Here is a 17,778-nt window from a genome sequence, read left to right on the forward strand (position 1 = left end):
TTTTCTGCCTTCCAATTTCAAATTTAGTATTTTAAAAACCATACTCAAAACTTCATTTAACTATACAAACAGTGTATCATAAAACACTTGTCTCTTCCATCACAGCCATTACTAATATAAAAATTTATGAGTATATTTAATATTTAATATAATATCAAAGTCTAATAGAAGACCAATGGCAAGCAACAAAGACTACTAATTTTTTAAAATTTGCTATATGTTTAACTGAAGCTGTATATATTGAAAGAAATGTAATCTACATGAAAGCAAGAATTATCTCTGTTTTACTTATCACTGTATTTCTCATATATAAACCAGCACCTGATACATATCAGGTACTTAGTAAATGTTCTACAAATAAATGAAAAAATGGGTAATGAATGAATGAATGAATGGCAGGAGTTTTCAAAATACTGAATATGTAAATTACAGAATGTTCAAATAATGCAACTTTTTCATAGCAACCATACTTCTTTTTTGGCTGTATTGAGTAGCATGTGGGATCTTAGTTCCCTGATCAAGGATCAAACCCATGCCCCCTGCAGTGGAAGCACGGAGACAGAACCACTGGATCACCAGGGAATTCTCACAATCATACTTCTTAAACAGACATTAGGTATAGGTCAAATCAGTCTTGAATTTCAGTCAGGACCTGATTTCTCAAATATTTAAAGATAGGTTAAGGTAAAAAAGCTTCTTCAGTGGCTCAGACTGTGAAGAATCTGCCTGCAATGCAGAAGACCCGGGTTTGATCCCTGGGTTGGGAAGATCTCCTGGAGAAGGGAATGGCAATCCCTCCAGTATTCTTGCCTGGAGAATCCCATGGACAGAAGAGCCTGGAGGGACACAGTCCATGAGGTAGCAGAGTCAGACACAACTGAGCAACTAATACTTTCACTAAGGTAAAAAACATATGCTCAAAATCCCAGATTGTTTCTTCTGCTCAAATCCTTCAAACCTGCTGCTGCTGCTGCTGAGTCGCTTCAGTCGCGTCAGACTCTGTGAGACCCCATAGACGGCAGCCCACCAGGCTCCACCGTCCCTGGGATTCTCCAGGCAAGAACACTGGAGTGGGTTGCCATTTCCTCCTCCAATGCATGAAAGTGAAAAGTGAAAGTGAAGTTGCTCAGTCGTGTCTGACTCATAGCGATCCCACGGACTGCAGCCTACCAGGCTCCTCGGTACATGGATTTTCCAGGCAAGAGTACTGGAATGGGGTGCCACTGGCCTTCTCCGCCTTCAAACCTGGTGCCAATCATAAAACACATTCTGGTTGAGAGATAACTTCTACTTGGGGTGAACAGATGTTCATGATAGCTGGTTTTATCTAGTGCTAAAGTAAGGTCTACAACTGTGTGGGTCAATATGTTGGCTAGTAGCCACATGAAGCTCTTCACAGTTGACCCTTGAACAGTGTGGGTTTGAACTGCAAGGGTCCACGTATATGCAGGTATTTTTCAGTAGTAAAGATTATACTACTGCTTGGTCTGTGGTTGTTTGAACTCAAGGATATCAAGGAACCACAGATATGGAGGACTGACTATAAGTTATATGTGGATTAACATACTGTGTTATTCAAGGGTCAACTGTAAAGCTATTAAAATTAAATTAAAAATTCAGTTCCTTGGTTGCAGTAGAAACATTCTAAATATTAAATAGCCACATGTGGCTAGTAGCAATTACTAAAGAGCACAGATATAGAACATTTCATTTCCATCACATACTGCACAGCACTAGTCTAGAAAGATGGACATCAGATACAGTTTGTGTTCAAAGCTTTCAGTAGAAGGTGTTGGATTATTCAAAAATAAGGATGATTATCAAATTTTGCATTGTGGCTCCTCCACATTATTTCCAAATTAATGAAACATAAATAGGACAGTTTTAAAAAATTAATACCGAAGAATTAATTAAACACAAGGAGATCCAACCAGTCCATTCTAAAGAAGATCAGTCCTGGGTGTTCATTGGAAGGACTGATGCTAAAGCTGAAACTCCAATACTTTGGCCACCTCATGCGAAGAGTTGACTCATTGGAAAAGACTCTGATGCTGGGAGGGATTGGGGGCAGGAGGAAAAGGGGAACACAGAGGATGAGATGGCTGGATGGCATCGCCGACTCGCTGGACATGAGTTTGAGTGAACTCAGGGAGTTGGTGACGGACAGGGAGGCCTGGTGTGCTGCAATTCATGGGGTCGCAAAGAGTCAGACACAACTGAGTGACTGAACTTAACTGAGAGTACTAAATATCAAACTTATACAACGAGTTAGTACTATAGACTGGAATATAGATGGTAGATTATAATCTAAATAATTCTTATTGTTATATAATCTGATTGGAAATAGAATTTTGTTAAAAGAAAAATAATTTCAGTCCGATCAAGATAATATTTCTTTTCCTGAACTTCCTAAACCTAGGTTTATCATTCTGTTGTGTAAAATATTCTTTATAAATACCTTGTTATTACTTTTTTACTTTAAAAGTCAGTATTACTCACGAAATTGGGCCATGACAGTTGCTTTGTATATTTTCAAGCACCATTGGAGGTGCTACTTCTTTACAAAGATAATGATGTGCATCTGCAGTTAATCTATAATATCCATCAATTAATGACACAAAAGACAAAGCTTCTCTTAATGACTTAAGCTCAATTTCCTTGGAGGAGAAAAGAAAAAGAAGAAATTTATTTTCACTGCATGTTATCAGGTAATTCTTCTAAATTACTTTTCTTTGCGATTGCTCAAATGTCTTTTATGGCTCCAAGTTATACACTTTGAATTACAAATTCTTGTGTCTGATATTTGAGACCCTCTCAAATATGGGTTTACCATGCTTTTCCAGTTACAGTCCACTCTATACCCATAATTATATTGTATTTCCCAATACACCCATTAGACAAATATTCCAGTCATCTCAATTAGAAACCTATCTATATCTAGTCTGATACAAAAGTTGGTATGAATTAGAAATACTAAAAGAAATTGAAGGAACAATCAACTTGCAGAAAAACAAAAAGTTGTACATATAAGAATGAAAATGTGATCATGGTATAATGCCTGGTTCAGCAAAGAACAATATTAGTCACAATGAGAATAGAGAATATGTACTTATGTCAAAAATTATAAGGAGAGAACTGTGTGAGGTATTTGAACTATAAAAAATATTTAGTTAACACAGGTTATAAAAATGATTCCTATAAAAGATACCATAAACAATGACATGAAGAATTGCAAACCTGTGCAACAAAGGATTAATACCTAAGAACAGGAAAGCATGCTGATCAAAGTGAATTACAAGTTTTAGAATTTTGGTCATATAACCCTAAAATGGCCAGAGAGATAAGACAGAGAGATATTTAAATTACAAAATAAATATGACATTTAAGCCAAAAGTACAAGAAATATCTGAGTTAAAAAGAAAACAACAGAGCCAGAAAAATAAGTAGTTTAAGAGCACAGTACAAAGGAATTCATTTCTTCCTTTCAATTAAAATAAGTAGGATGTCTGAAGCTGTTTTATCTTATTATTATTATTAGCCCAGGCTCGGCAGCATGTGGGCTCTTAGTTCCCAGACCAGAGATCAAACCCATGGCCCTGAAGTGGAAGCACACAGTCCAATCCACTGGACAACCGGGGAACTCCCTCTGAAGCTACTTTAAACAGAAAAAAGTTTAATCTTTTATAATCAAACATGCCTCACAGTTCAAATAGGGATTACCTGGGATTGGTTCACAATTTGTTATATAAATAGGCAATATGATAGAATTACGCACACCTCTACTGGTAAAAAAGATTATACAGTTATCCCTCCATTCCTTTATATCTGCATGGTATTGGCTCAAGGATCTGTCTCCCCTCCACAGATACCAAAATCCATGAATCCACAAGTTCCTTATATAAAATGATGCAGTATCTGCATATAAAGTATGTATATCCTCTCATATCCTTTAAATCGTCTCTATAATACCTCATATAATGTAAATGAGATGTGAATGGTTATAAATACAATATAAATGCTATGCAAATAGTTGTCTGCACATGGTAAATTCAAGTTTTCTTTTTAGAACTTTCTGGAATTTTTTCTCTGAATATTTTCAATCTGCAGATAGTTGAATCTGTGGATATGGAACTCATGGATATAGAGGGTAGACTGTATAGACAGGAAGGAGCATTACAACAGGGAACGAGCAAAACTGGGGTTGGGGTGGGAGAGGAGAGGGCAGGAAGTAACTGGTGCTTTGCTAATTATGAAAATGACTGAAAAATACATTAATATACAAGACATTCTTTGGGGAAATGGTGTTGGTAGTGATACAAAGAACTAGATGTAATCAAAAAGCTTACTAAATTGATGTTTACAGCTCTAAATTGATGTTACAGCTCTATTTAAAATTATAATCAAAATCCCTACAAGAGAACATCTTAGGTATTAAGATTCTGAAATACTTATTTCTGACAACCATAAAGCATAATCATTATATAATGATAAAGCAAACTTACTAGACTTTTACCATCTTGCTTATGAATAGTTACAATTCTGCTTTCATTTGCGCCTTCTTGATTTGCTTGTTTAATACTGATATCAATAATATCAGGAAAATCACAATACAACTGTAAATCCTGTAATTAAGAGCAGTTGATATTAAAAATAGGTTGAATTTATGGAGCCATTTTAAAACAAAACTTATAATTTTTCATTCCAAATTCTTTTTAAAAGTATTGACAGCAATAGATAAGCATTAAATGAGATTCTCTCTCCCAGTAATAGCCCTAAGACTACACTGTATCTTGTTTTGAATTTAAAAATGAGAGGATTAAAGGGTGCCAGGAATCTAAAGTGTGCTATAGTACCCTTCAATCCAATCAACATTAGTAGAAACCATTACCAGAAAATTCAGTTTACCAAATAATTAAAATAAAAAAATAAATAAGTATCTGATAACATCCTAAGAAGAATATACGCATGAACAAACTTAAAACTTGTAAAGCAAACTTAAAGAAGTATTTAACAAGTATGCAATATCATAAAATCAATAAAAACTAATCTTTTTCTAACTGAATTTCATAATTGTGCTTCCAGTTATCAGTAACAGTAAAAGAAAAAAAAAGAAGCAAAACAACCTTAAAAATCACTTTTAGAATGTAAGCCTTTTTGAACCTATAAGAACACCATCTGTATTTTCAAAGTCTCCTGTAAATGTGTTATCATACTTCAGAATTTTAAAAAACAAAAATTAAAAGAGAACACCATTACTAACTATTTTGTCATAGAAAACAAACAATATGCCATTTAAGAACAATGAGAAAAGAACCATAGCTATGATCTTGCTGGTGTCACACTATTAAAAACTTTCACTTATATCAACGGAAGGAGAGTAGTGCAAGACCATGTTCCAAATGACTAAAAGTACTTTGCTTCTATTGCCATTCTACTTAAATTAACAAAGAACGAGAACGTATCATTGAAGATTACCTGTTCTGTCAGTGTCTCACTTTCTTTATGTTTCCCTCTTGACCACTGAATTCCACCGTTTCCAGTTATTATAATGGTTGCAAAAATCTCCTCACCTGAAGGACCTCTTCCAGGTTCTTTTACTTCAAATTGCTCTGTGTAGAAGGCAGACTGAAGAGTTTCCAGATTTATAAGATACTTAAGTTTCAAGTTTCTGGCAGTGGCTTTGCAATGGCTGAATTGCTCAATAAATCTGCGAAATCTGTACCTTATTCTCTTCCTTGTCAAAATATGATACTCTTGGATCTTTGCTCGAACACATTTTGGCAAAAATGTCTTGTAGCTAGAGATAATAAAGAATACACACAAGAGCAAAACAAGTTGAAACAAAATAAAATTAGAAGATACCACTTTTCTCCATAATAAGTAAATAGCACAATAGTCAAATGAAAAAGGTCACCATCCATATAGTACAAAACCTTAAGGTTTTATCTGATGATGTGAATGCCTTTACAAATTCTGAGTTGTCATAAAATTTTAGAGAAGGAGAAGTTAATTTTTTTCCCCTAAAGAAATGAAGACGGAGTCTAGTTAATATTGGAATCTCTAAAAATTTCTCTGATATCTTATATACACCATTTTGGCCTATCTTTCCTATAATACTATAAAATTTATCTGAATTCTGGAAATTGTTACATTTTGTTAGATATTACTGATACTCACTAGGCAAACATAGTTCTTTTGTGTGCATTATTCTCTCAGGTCAGCTTCGATATCTATTAATCCCTTTGCAATAAAAACAATTCTATTTGGAAATGTTCTGAATCTTTTGTACTTCCGTCTCTATGTAAAATATCCTAAGGAAGGAAGATAACTTACTTCCCTTCTGCTCAAGTGTCTGAAAAAGGAAGACTATTTTATTTCTGAAGGCACAACTGGATCTCTATAACCATGTTAGATGCTATTCCCTTTGTCTGACAGCATTCTGTGCACTGCTCCATAATTAACCACTTATCACATTGTACTATGCGTACCTGAGTGCTGGAACTACCTAATGATGAGGGATTATTATATTTTAATGATTATTTTGTACTGTTATAGAGCCATCATTAAATTTTAAATTAAATAAAATTGCAAATAAATTATATTTAAATATAGACAATAAATACTCAAAAGGCATCACTTCCTAATTATTTTACATTATTTATTTATTTATACATTTTTACTACTATATGTGCTTTTGAGGTTATATCTGAGTGATGGAAAGAGTTTGCTACTCATCTCTTTTCAACTCTGCATTGGGTGATCTCAGATTGCTACTTTGAAATTGGCCACAGATACATGGTATTTAAACCATGCATATCAGCAAAAGTTACAAACAAATCAGATATTTTTTTCTCTAAGAACTGTTATTAAACATTTAGCAGCACACCACTGCTTTCTTTCCTTCCCTGCTCTACCCTAATCCCCTTATGGAGATATCAGTCTTGTGTTCAAGTAGCCAAAGCTGCTGGGAAGAGTCATTTGACAAGGTAGATGGGTTGCATTATAAATTCATAATCACAAATTTCAAATAGGCTTTTATCACTACTATCACTTTTATGACATTTCTCTTTTCAACTAATTTTCCCAAGTCCCACAACCATGTCAAATCTCTGATATTCTTAAAGTTCCTACTTCTCTTCTGTCTTACACCTCAGCTACATTTCTCTTTATTATCAAAAACGACTTTATCTTTTTCTTAGGGGAAAAAAAAGGGGAAAAAAAAAAAAAAAGCTTCTCTAAGCAGAACTCCCTCAGTATCTTGCTGCTGCTGCTAAGTCGCTTCAGTTGTGTCTGACCCTATGTGACCCCATAGATGGCAGCCCACCAGGCTCCCCTGTCCCTGGGATTTTCCAGGCAAGAACACTGGAATGGGTTGCCATTTTCTTCTCCAATGCAGGAAAGTGAAAAGTGAAAGTGAAGTCGCTCAGTCATGTCCAACTCTTAGAGACCTCATGGACTGCAGCCTAGCAGGCTCCTCCGTCCATGGGATTTTCCAGGCAAGAGTACTGGAGTGGGGTGCCATTGCCTTCTCCAACAGTATCTTGCTAGTAAACCTTATACATGTGCACTCATTCTTTCTTCCTTCCCACCTATTACAATAAATAAGGTATAAATCTGTTAAAGTTATTTCTTTGATATATACTTACCTCTACCCTCTGGGGAATTTTACTCTATTTATTACTTATCTTCTAACCACAAATTTTAAAAACATTAATGTTTTTCCCATCTTAAATATAAAATCTCCTTATCCTTCATCTCTCTCCAGCCACAGCCTATCTGGCTTCTTTTTAAGAGTTCATATAGCCAATGTCATTTCCTCACCTTCCCTTTACTCCTTAACTCACTCCAGTCTGGCTTCTGTTCCATCATTATCTAGAAACCACTCTTGCTAAGATCAAGGAATGTTGCTGAAACCAAATTCCTTGTTCATTTTACTTGCCATTTTTCAGAAGCATCTAACAGTGTTAATCTCTCTCTCTTTGATACTTTCTTCCCTTAGCTTTCCTGATTTTCATCCCATTTCTTTGGCTACTTTGCCAGTCTTCTTACAGGCTCAATCCCCTTTAGCTGGTGATAATTGTTAGAATTCTTCAAGACTTAACTATGGGCCCTCTTCTTTTCTTATCTATACTTTCTTTCAGTCTAGATACAAATGACTCTGATATCTCTAGCTCTAGCCCAGACCTCTAAGCTTCAGACATAATCCTCCATAGTCAAGTCAATTTACCCATATAATGTGGATGTCTCAAAAAGTGCCTCAAACAACACAGCAAACCAAATTCATGAGTCCCCATAACGTCCTCCCCTAAAAGATTCTCCTAAAGCATTCCCTATCTGAGTACACTGCACTAAAGATCCTCTATTTCCACAATCCCCAGAAACTCGTGAATCATTCTTTACATAACCTCCCCACCAATCCCCATTATTCAATCTGTCACCATCTTCCCTTGATTTTCCCTTCTAAATATTTCTCTAATTTGCCCACTTTTCTTATTATTAACCCATTCAACTGCAACTCCTAGAGAAACTACTGCAATGATCTTACTTTCTAGGTGACCCACATTTCCATTTTCTCTTTCAGCCCTCTAATTAGTTTTCTACTCTGTTGTCATAGGAATCTTCTATGTATTAAATCCTTGCTTTAATATTCTTACATAGGGCTTCACTGGTGGCTCAGTGGTAAAGAATCCAGCTGCCAATGTAGGAGACATGGGTTTGATCCCTGGGTTGGCAAGATAACCTGGAGAAGGAAAGGGCAACCCACTCCAATATTCTTGCCTGGGAAATCTCATGGACAGAGGAGCCTGGCTAGCTGCAATCCACAAAGTTGCAAAGAGTTGGACACAACTTAGCAACTGAGCACACAGGCAACACTCTTACATAGTTTCCTAGTGTTCTTAACCTTATCAACATGCCTCTAGGTTCTATATGGTCCATCCCCTGCCTCATCACCTACTAACTCTTTGAGCTCTAACCATACTGACTCTCTTCATCCTCCCCACGTTTCTTTCTGCTGCAAAGCCTCTTCCATGAGCCTCTACTCTCCATCACTTACCTCTCTCCACCCAATAAATTCTACTCATTTTTCAGATCTCAAAAGTCACATTCCCTTCCTTTTTAGGGCAATTATACATTTGTAAAAGACTCTTGATGAAGGTGAAAGAGGAGAGTGAAAAAGCTGGCTTAAAACTCAACATTCAAAAAACTAAGATCATGGCATCCAGTCCTATCACTTCATGGCAAATAGATGTGGAAACACTGGAAAACACTGACAGACTTTATTTTCTTGGGCTCCAAAATCACTGCAGATGGTGACTGCAGCCATGAAATTAAAAGATGTTTACTCCTTGAAAAAAAAGCTATGACAAACCTACACAGTGTATTAAAAAGAAGACACATTACTTTACTGACAAAGATCCGTATAGTCAAAGCTATAGTTTTTCTAGTAGTCATGTATGGATTGAGAGCTGGACCATAAAGAAGGTTGAGCGCTGAAGAACTGGTGCTTTTGAATTATGGTGTTGGAAAGGACTCTTGAGAGTCCCCTGGACTACAAGGAGATCAAACCAGTCTATCTTAAAGGAAATCAATCCTGAATATTCATTGGAGGGACTGATGCTGAGGCTGAAGCTCCAATACTTTGACCACCTGATGCAAAGAGCTGACTCACTGGAAAAGACCCTGATGCTAGCAAAGATTGAAGGCAGGAGGAAAGGGGGACAACGGAGGATGAGATGGTTGGATGGAATCACCGATTCAATGAACATGAATTTGAGCAAGCTCTAGGAGATGGTGAAGGACAGGGAAGCCTGGCATGTTGCAGTCCATGGGGTTGCAAAGAGTTGGACATGACTGAGCAACTGAACAAAATATATAAAATTTAACAAAAGTCTGGATAGAATATAGGAGAGCCTCAGTAAGTTTAGAAAAAAACTGAAAGGTTTAAAAATACAATCAGAATACAAATACTTCCTACTTTACCTTCTTCTATCAAAAACTTTAGCTAAAACCAAGAGCCTTACTAAATATGGATTACAATTTACATAAACACCAGTGCTACTTGATCTAAAAGGCTTTGAAAGCTTATGTGGAAATCAAAAGAGGAGTTTAAGATAACAAAATACAAAAATTTTTTCCACTTTAATTCCTAGAATAAAGGACAGACATACATCCTTTGCTATACTATAAGAATGCATAGTTTCTTGAATATAATGAATCTACTTTGGTGTCATCTGTGATGGGAACTAGCTAGATTTTGTTAGAAACACTACAATTTTTTCAAAAGTCACAAAGTTATTAACTCCTGAAGCATGAAAACATTATTCTTGATGCTTTTGTTATACTGAAACTTTAAGTGTTAGTCGCTCAGTCACGTCCAGCTCTTTGCGACCCCATAGACTGTAGCCTACCAGGCTCCTCTGTCTGTGGAATTCTCCAGGCAAGGATATTGGAGTGGGAAGCCATTCCCTTCTCCAGGGGATCTTTCTCATGATCTGGATTGAACCCAGGTCTCCTGCATTGCAGGCATGTTCTTTACTATGTGAGTCACAGGCTCTAAAAGCTTCTGAAGTTAAGTCTTGTCTTACATACTATTTTTGTACCATAACATGAAATCTGCATCTTATTACTACAATTGGAATAGACCACTGTAAACTCTAGTATCTGCTTAGCTGTGTAGGAGTCTAGTGATATGAGGCATATACCTCCGTTGCTATGTAAGTGGCCTTGGCCCTGGTCTAGTGTTCACAAATTAACCAGGGTCTCCTTTAAACACTTTTCATTCTCTAGCTCTCTTCCTTTTGCAGACCTAGGATTTCAAGGAGCAGATGAAGAATGAAACAGAAAATTCTTATCCATTTCTTTTACTTTCTGTATTCCAACACCAAAACCACAATGCCCAATCAGGATCTGGCATAACAATGGCTAAGTATCTAATACATACACACGCACAAGGAGATGCACAAACACACAGACACGGGTACACAGGTAGACACAAAGGCTTGTCCTCACAGACATAGATGCATCTAATACACAGGTACAGACACACAGAGATGTATTTTACATGTATTTTTTTAAGTCTGGGAAAGAATATGTATTATTTTATGTATTATACTAGACAGAGAAGCATACTCTACTGGATATTTCTAGGAACAAAGCAGCTTATTTCATTTGGTGAAAACAAATTATTCACCTGTTCTTCCATCAATCCCGAAAACTTAAACAAAAAGTAGAGTTCCTTGATTATTTTTCAGAAATAAGCAACGAGTGAAAATTTGGAAAACATCAGGGAATTAAATTACATTAAGAAGGCAAGCAAATCAGGCATGACTTGCTTCAGTACAGTGATAAATTACTTACCTAATATTAAAAGGTCATGGTAACAAACGAAAAAATAGATTACTTCAAAATTTAAAGTCTTGTGCTGCTAATAATATTTTCAAGAAAGTGAAAAAAATCCACAGAATAGGAAAAACATTTGCAAATCATAGATATGAGAACCTACATCTGGAGACTTGTATTCATAATATATAAAGAACCTTTATAACTCAATAATTAATACTGAATTGTACAATTAAAACAAGTAAACTTTGAACTGTGGTGTTGGAGAAGACTCTTGAGAGTCCCTTGGGCTGCAAGGAGATCCAACTAGTCCATTCTGAAGGAGATCAGCCCTGGGATTTCTTTGGAGGGAATGATGCTAGAGCGGAAACTCCAGTACTTTGGCCACCTCATGCGAAGAGTTGACTCATTGGAAAAGACTCCGATGCTGGGAGGGATTGGGGGCAGGAGGAGAAGGGGACAACAGAGGATGAGATGGCTGGATGGCATCACTGACTCAATGGACATGAGTCTGAGTGAACTCCAGGAGTTGGTGATAGACAGGGAGGCCTGGCGTGCTGCAATCATGGGGTGGCAAAGAGTCAGACACGACTGAGTGACTGAACTGAACTGAACTGAAACTTTATGTTATATGAATTATATCTCAATAAAGCTGTTTTAAAATATCATGGAATCTTATAATGAATGTTTAGTATCTATACAGTTTTAAAAGTAAATGAAAGATGAAGCAGAATTCTGCAGATGCATTTATATTCTGGTAAAGATAATCAAAGAAATACAATTACTACACATTTACTGGTTTTAGGACACCAGATTAAATAGGCAGGAAAAAGAATAAATAGATGATGCAATTCCTGACCTCAAAGAAACCACAATCTATAATGTGCCAAGACTTTGGACAATATCATGTCTCCACAGCAGAAATGTTCCACCATAGCTTAAGCCTAGAGTTGGCTTCATATTTAAAAATTCATTTTCAATGGCTCAAAGCTTCTCTGTTCTTCAACTATGTCCCTTTCAATTCCTTCAGTTTCTACTGACAACATCTAAGACACTATGTTCTACTATGGTCTTGCTACAGCAGATATTCAACAAATAGTTGTTAAATGAATAAATGAACGAACAAATGAATGAACAAATGAATGAGTAAGTTATTATCCTAAGAGGTGTTTGTCTGGATTTTAATAAAGATCAAGGCCTTACTGGAAAATAGAAACATTTTTATTTTTTCTTTAGATACTGGAATCTTTAAGATAACTTCAGTGAGTTCCTGAAATCATTCCCTATGGCTGGCCTACACCCTTAGATGTAGTAGCATTAAGGACTAATAAGCTAAGGACTAATAGGACTAAGGACTAACAGACATTTGAAAACAAAACAAGAATACCTAAAACCAAAGAGGGAAACACAGAAACTGATAACCTGCAAACTGGGTATTTAACATGAGGGCAGTCATAAAAAGAGGGACAAAAGCCAGTTACTGAGAGAAGGATTTCTAGGAATAAAGAGAATTTTAACCAGATTCATGACATCCTCAAACTTATAATCTGGTAGGTATATATAATATGTAAAACAAATGTTTAGTCTTCAAACTTCAAAAAAAAAATCAAAGTATCCTTAAAGTAGTCATATATAGCTTCAAAAGGAGTAGAAGTCTTATAGCCATTAAAGCTGGCCAACAGTAGTAGAATTTCAAAAAATCGTATTAGGCATGACTGTCAGAATTCAAGATGCAGAAGAAAAATTTGGAGTCCGTGGATCACATGTATAAGAATCTGCTGGATGTATTATAAGATTAATAAGGCCTAAGGATCTAATGTAAAACCTGACAATAACTGATAACACTATATTATATAACAGAAACTTGCTAAAGGAGTAGAATGTAAGTTCTCACAATAAATGAATAAAGAAATATTTATGTGAGATGATAGATATGTTAATAAAGAGGGAACAGTTTTACAATATATAGGTAGATGTACACTTTAAATATCTTATAATTTTATATGTCAAGCGTACAAAAATAAACTCAAAATGGATTTTGAATTAAAAGTCTAAATGTAAGACTGCATACTATAAAATTCCTCAAGGAAAACATAGGCAGAACACACCCTGACATAAATCATAACAGTATATATTTTTTGGTATTCATCTTAAAGTGAAGAAAATAAAAGAAAAAATAAATAAATGGGACCTAATTAAACTTAAAAGTTTTTGCATAGCAAAGGAAACCATCAACAAGATGAAAAGACAACCTACTGAAAGGGATAAAATATTTGCAAATGAAATGAATGATAAAGGATTCAGTTCAGTTCACTCAGTCATGTCTAGCTCTTTGCAACCCCATGGACTGCAGCACGCCAAGCTTCCCTGTCCATCACCGACTCCTGGAGCTTGCTCAAACTCATGTCCATAGAGTTGGTGATATCATCCAACCATTTCATCCTCTGTTGTCCCCTTCTCCTCTTGCCTTCAATCTTTCCCAGAATCAGGGTCTTTTGCAACAAGTCAGTTCTCAACTCATATAACTCAACATCAAAAAGCCTAACAACCCAATTAAGAAATGGGCATAAGAACTGAATAAACATTTTCCCAAAGAGGAAATGCAGATGGCCATCAGGCACATGAAAAGATGCTCAATATTGCTAATCATCAGGGAAATGCAAATTAATTAAAACTACAATGAGATGTCACTTTGCACCCACTAGAATGGCTATTATTTAAAAAAATATCATACAAATATCAAATGTTGGTGAGGGAGGAATGTAGACTGGTACACATTGTGAAAAATAGTAAGGAGGCTTCTCAAAAAATTAAAATTAAAATTAACATATGACACAGCAATTCTACTCTTGGGTATAAATGCAAACTGTAACTGTAAGTCACTTCAGTCGTGTCTGACTCTGTGCGACCCCATAGACGGCAGCCCACCAGGCTCCCCCATCCCTGGGATTCTCCAGGAAAGAACACTGGAGTGGGTTGCCGTTTCCTTCTCCAATGCATGAAAGTGAAAAGTGAAAGTGAAGTTGCTCAGTCTCGACCGACTCCCAGCGACCTCATGGACTGCAGCCCACCAGGCTCCTCCGTCCATGGGATTTTCCAGGCAAGAGTACTGGAGTGGGGTGCCATTGCCTTCTCCGATAAATGCAAAAGAAACAAAAATACTGATTTGAAAAGATACACGCACCCCAATTTTCAAGCAGCACTGCTTACAATTGCCAAGGTATAGAAGCAACACTAAGTGTCCATTAACAAATGAATGGATTAACAAGATGTGGTATATACACACACAATGGAATACAACTCAGCCATAAAAAAGAACGAAATTTTGCATTTGCAGCAAAATGGATGGACTGGCAGTGAATTATGTTACATGAAGTATGCCAGACAGAGAAAGACAAATAGTGTACAGTAGCACTTATATGTAGAATCTAAAAAATACAACAAACTATTAAACATAACAAAAAAGAAGTAGACTCACAAATACAGAAAATGAACTAGTGGTTTCTGGTGGGGTGAGGGAAAGCAGGAGGAATTCTATAGAGGTAGAAGGGAAAAAGGATTGTTATGATAACATACAAAATCATTTGTTTGAAACTTCTGAAAATCCTAAAGCATCTATAGAATTTTAAATTTTTTTCATTTAATTTTTTAAAAACACCAAAAAATAAATACAGGCAAACTGGAAAAAAACAAATAAGTTATACAAAAAGTATAACTAGTCATACTTATATGGATTTGCATAAGAAAATTACCTGATAGAGCTATAGATGTCCAGTGGGGTTTGATTTTTTTCTTTGGCTATTCTCATCATATCTAACACTGCCATCCCAAGACATTCTTCCTGTGTTTCATGAGTCACAGGTACTTTTATCCATCCATGTAAAAAATCATGCCGCCACTAAAGTAAAAACAAAATATAGAAGAAAATATTTCTTAAGTTTCACTACCACATCTTAATCTATTATTCTATTTTAATCTATAACACAATTTTCAGAACATATACATTTAACAAGGTCAACTCCTCCCTTGATTTTGAAACACTGTACCATAAAGTTTTAGTATAAGTTCTTTTGCAAAGATTTAAATTAGGTTCCCAATTATCAGCCTATTTCACTGATTCTATCTTCAAATTGTATCTTCAACATCAAAATTACCTAAATTAAAATAGGTACTAATCAATTAAATATGTACTGAGTTCCAAATATGCTTAAAGCATTGTACTAAGGACTGTTCTGGCTACAAAGAAATATAAGATGTAGCTTCAGCCTCCAAGGAGACTAAAATGTAGCCAGGAAGGGAAATAAGTGAAAAAAAAAAAATTATAATGCCAGACACCATATAAAAGAAGTTGAGACTATATCCAGTAGCAGTAATTAGGAAAAGTTTTGCAGAAAAATTGAAATTTCATGTATTCTTTGAATATGAAGCAATTTTTTAAAATATTTATTCATTTATTTATTTGGCTGCACTGGGTCTCTGCTGTGTCACACAGGATCTGTGGCTCCGCTGCTGCAGGGTATGAGGGATCTTAGTTTCCTGACCGGGGATTGAACCTATGTCTCCTGCACCGCACAAGGTGGACTCTTAACCACTGGATCACTAGAGAAGTCCCGGAAGAAATTTTTGATTAACACAAAACAGGATGCAGAAATAGAAATGGCACAAAAAGAAAGCACAAGGCATGTTCAGAGATGCAAAGTAGTTGGGTTAGAACAGATAATTCATGTAAAGTGAACAGAGTGAATTAAGACTTGGAAAAGCAAGTTGGGGTCAAACTGCAGGTACTCTTCAACACCTGGATCCCAGAAGCAATAGAGAACCATTTTCTTAAATGTATCCATTTCATAAAGTATCTTTTCTTAAAGCATCATGCCTGTTTCACTGGTAGAAGTAGCAATGATACAGGACTTTAAGAAAATAAAGTGTATTCAAGGAGACTCTTGAAGAGGCTGCAGTAATGGTTCAAATATGAGAGAGTAAGGCTTTGCTGTACAGAAGAAAAGACACTAAAAGAGTCTGAAAAACCCATTAACTTTATAATTATATGTAAAAGAATGAAGAAAATGGAAAAACAGAAATTCTAAGATTTTGATCTAGAAAATTTAGGGACACAGATAAAATCAGACTAAATAGGTAATGGGAGCAAGGTTAAAAGCACCAGTATTCTAAAAATAACAATCTTCTTTATAAGAAAAGTAGAAGCCATAATAATGGCTGAAATACCAACCATGGCTTAAACTAAGAGGAAACATCACCATATTTTATACACATATCTCCCTTCTTCCATATGATAACATCTCATGAAATTAAGCCAGAGAAGGCAATGGCAACCCACTTCAGTACTCCTGCCTGGAAAATCCCATGGACGGAGGGGCCTGGTGGGCTGCAGTCCATGGGGTCGCTGGGAGTCGGACATGACTGAGCGACTTCACTTTCACTTTTCACTTTCATGCACTGGAGAAGGAAATGGCAACCCACTCCAGTGTTTTTGCCTGGAGAATCCCAGGGACAGGGGAGCCTGGTGGGCTGCCGTCTATGGGGTCGCACAGAGTGGGACACGACTGAAGCAACTTAGCAGCAGCAGTAGCAGCATGAAATTAAGTTTTACATAAATTTAAAAAATAATTTTATTTAAAAAAATTAATATGCACTTAAAAGTAGGAGAAAGTAGGGAAAACCACTAGACCATTCAGGTATGACCTAAATCAAATCCCTTATGATTATGCAGTGGAAGTGAGAAATAGATTTAAGGGCCTAGATCTGATAGAGTGCCTGATGAACTATGGAATGAGGTTTGTGACATTGTACAGGAGACAGGGATCAAGACCATCCCCATGGAAAAGAAAGGCAAAAAAGCAAAATGGCTGTCTGGGGAGGCCTTACAAATAGCTGTGAAAAGAAGAGAAGCGAAAAGCAAAGGAAAAAAGGAAAGATATAAGCATCTGAATGCAGAGTTCCAAAGAATAGCAAGGAGAGATAAGAAAGCCTTCCTCAGCAATCAATGCAAAGAAATAGAGGAAAACAACAGAATGGGAAAGACTAGAGATCTCTTCAAGAAAATTAGGGATACCAAGGGAACATTTCATGCAAAGATGGGCTCGATAAAGGACAGAAATGGTATGGACCTAACAGAAGCAGAAGATATTAAGAAGAGATGGCAAGAATACATAGAAGAACTGTACAAAAAAGATCTTGATGACCAAGATAATCACGATGTGATCACTCACTTAGAGCCAGACATCCTGGCATGTGAAGTCAAGTGGGCCTTAGAAAGTATCACTATGAACAAAGCTAGTGAAGGTGATGGAATTCCAGTTGAACTACTCCAAATCCTGAAAGATGATGCTGTGAAAGTGCTGCGCTCAGTATGCCAGCAAATTTGGAAAACTCAGCAGTGGCCACAGGACTGGAAAAGGTCAGTTTTCATTCCAATCCCAA

At 36.2% G+C, this 17,778-nt stretch overlaps 1 protein-coding gene across 2 annotated transcripts in view; it reads right to left on the reverse strand.

The window, feature by feature from the left end:
- JAK2 (Janus kinase 2) overlaps positions 1–17,778 on the reverse strand; it is a 118,605-nt gene that overhangs the window by 30,328 nt on the left and 70,499 nt on the right. For both annotated transcript variants that reach the window (XM_027549343.1, XM_027549342.1), the window contains exons 6-9: positions 15,093–15,238; positions 5,476–5,797; positions 4,503–4,622; positions 2,500–2,657 (exon numbers count right to left, since the gene is read on the reverse strand). In XM_027549343.1, the coding sequence (XP_027405144.1) occupies positions 2,500–2,657; positions 4,503–4,622; positions 5,476–5,797; positions 15,093–15,238 (746 nt within the window). The remainder of the gene's footprint in view (positions 1–2,499; positions 2,658–4,502; positions 4,623–5,475; positions 5,798–15,092; positions 15,239–17,778) is intronic.

The sequence above is a fragment of the Bos indicus x Bos taurus genome, chromosome 8 (genome assembly GCF_003369695.1).
Source record: "Bos indicus x Bos taurus breed Angus x Brahman F1 hybrid chromosome 8, Bos_hybrid_MaternalHap_v2.0, whole genome shotgun sequence".
Taxonomy (NCBI): domain Eukaryota; kingdom Metazoa; phylum Chordata; class Mammalia; order Artiodactyla; family Bovidae; genus Bos; species Bos indicus x Bos taurus.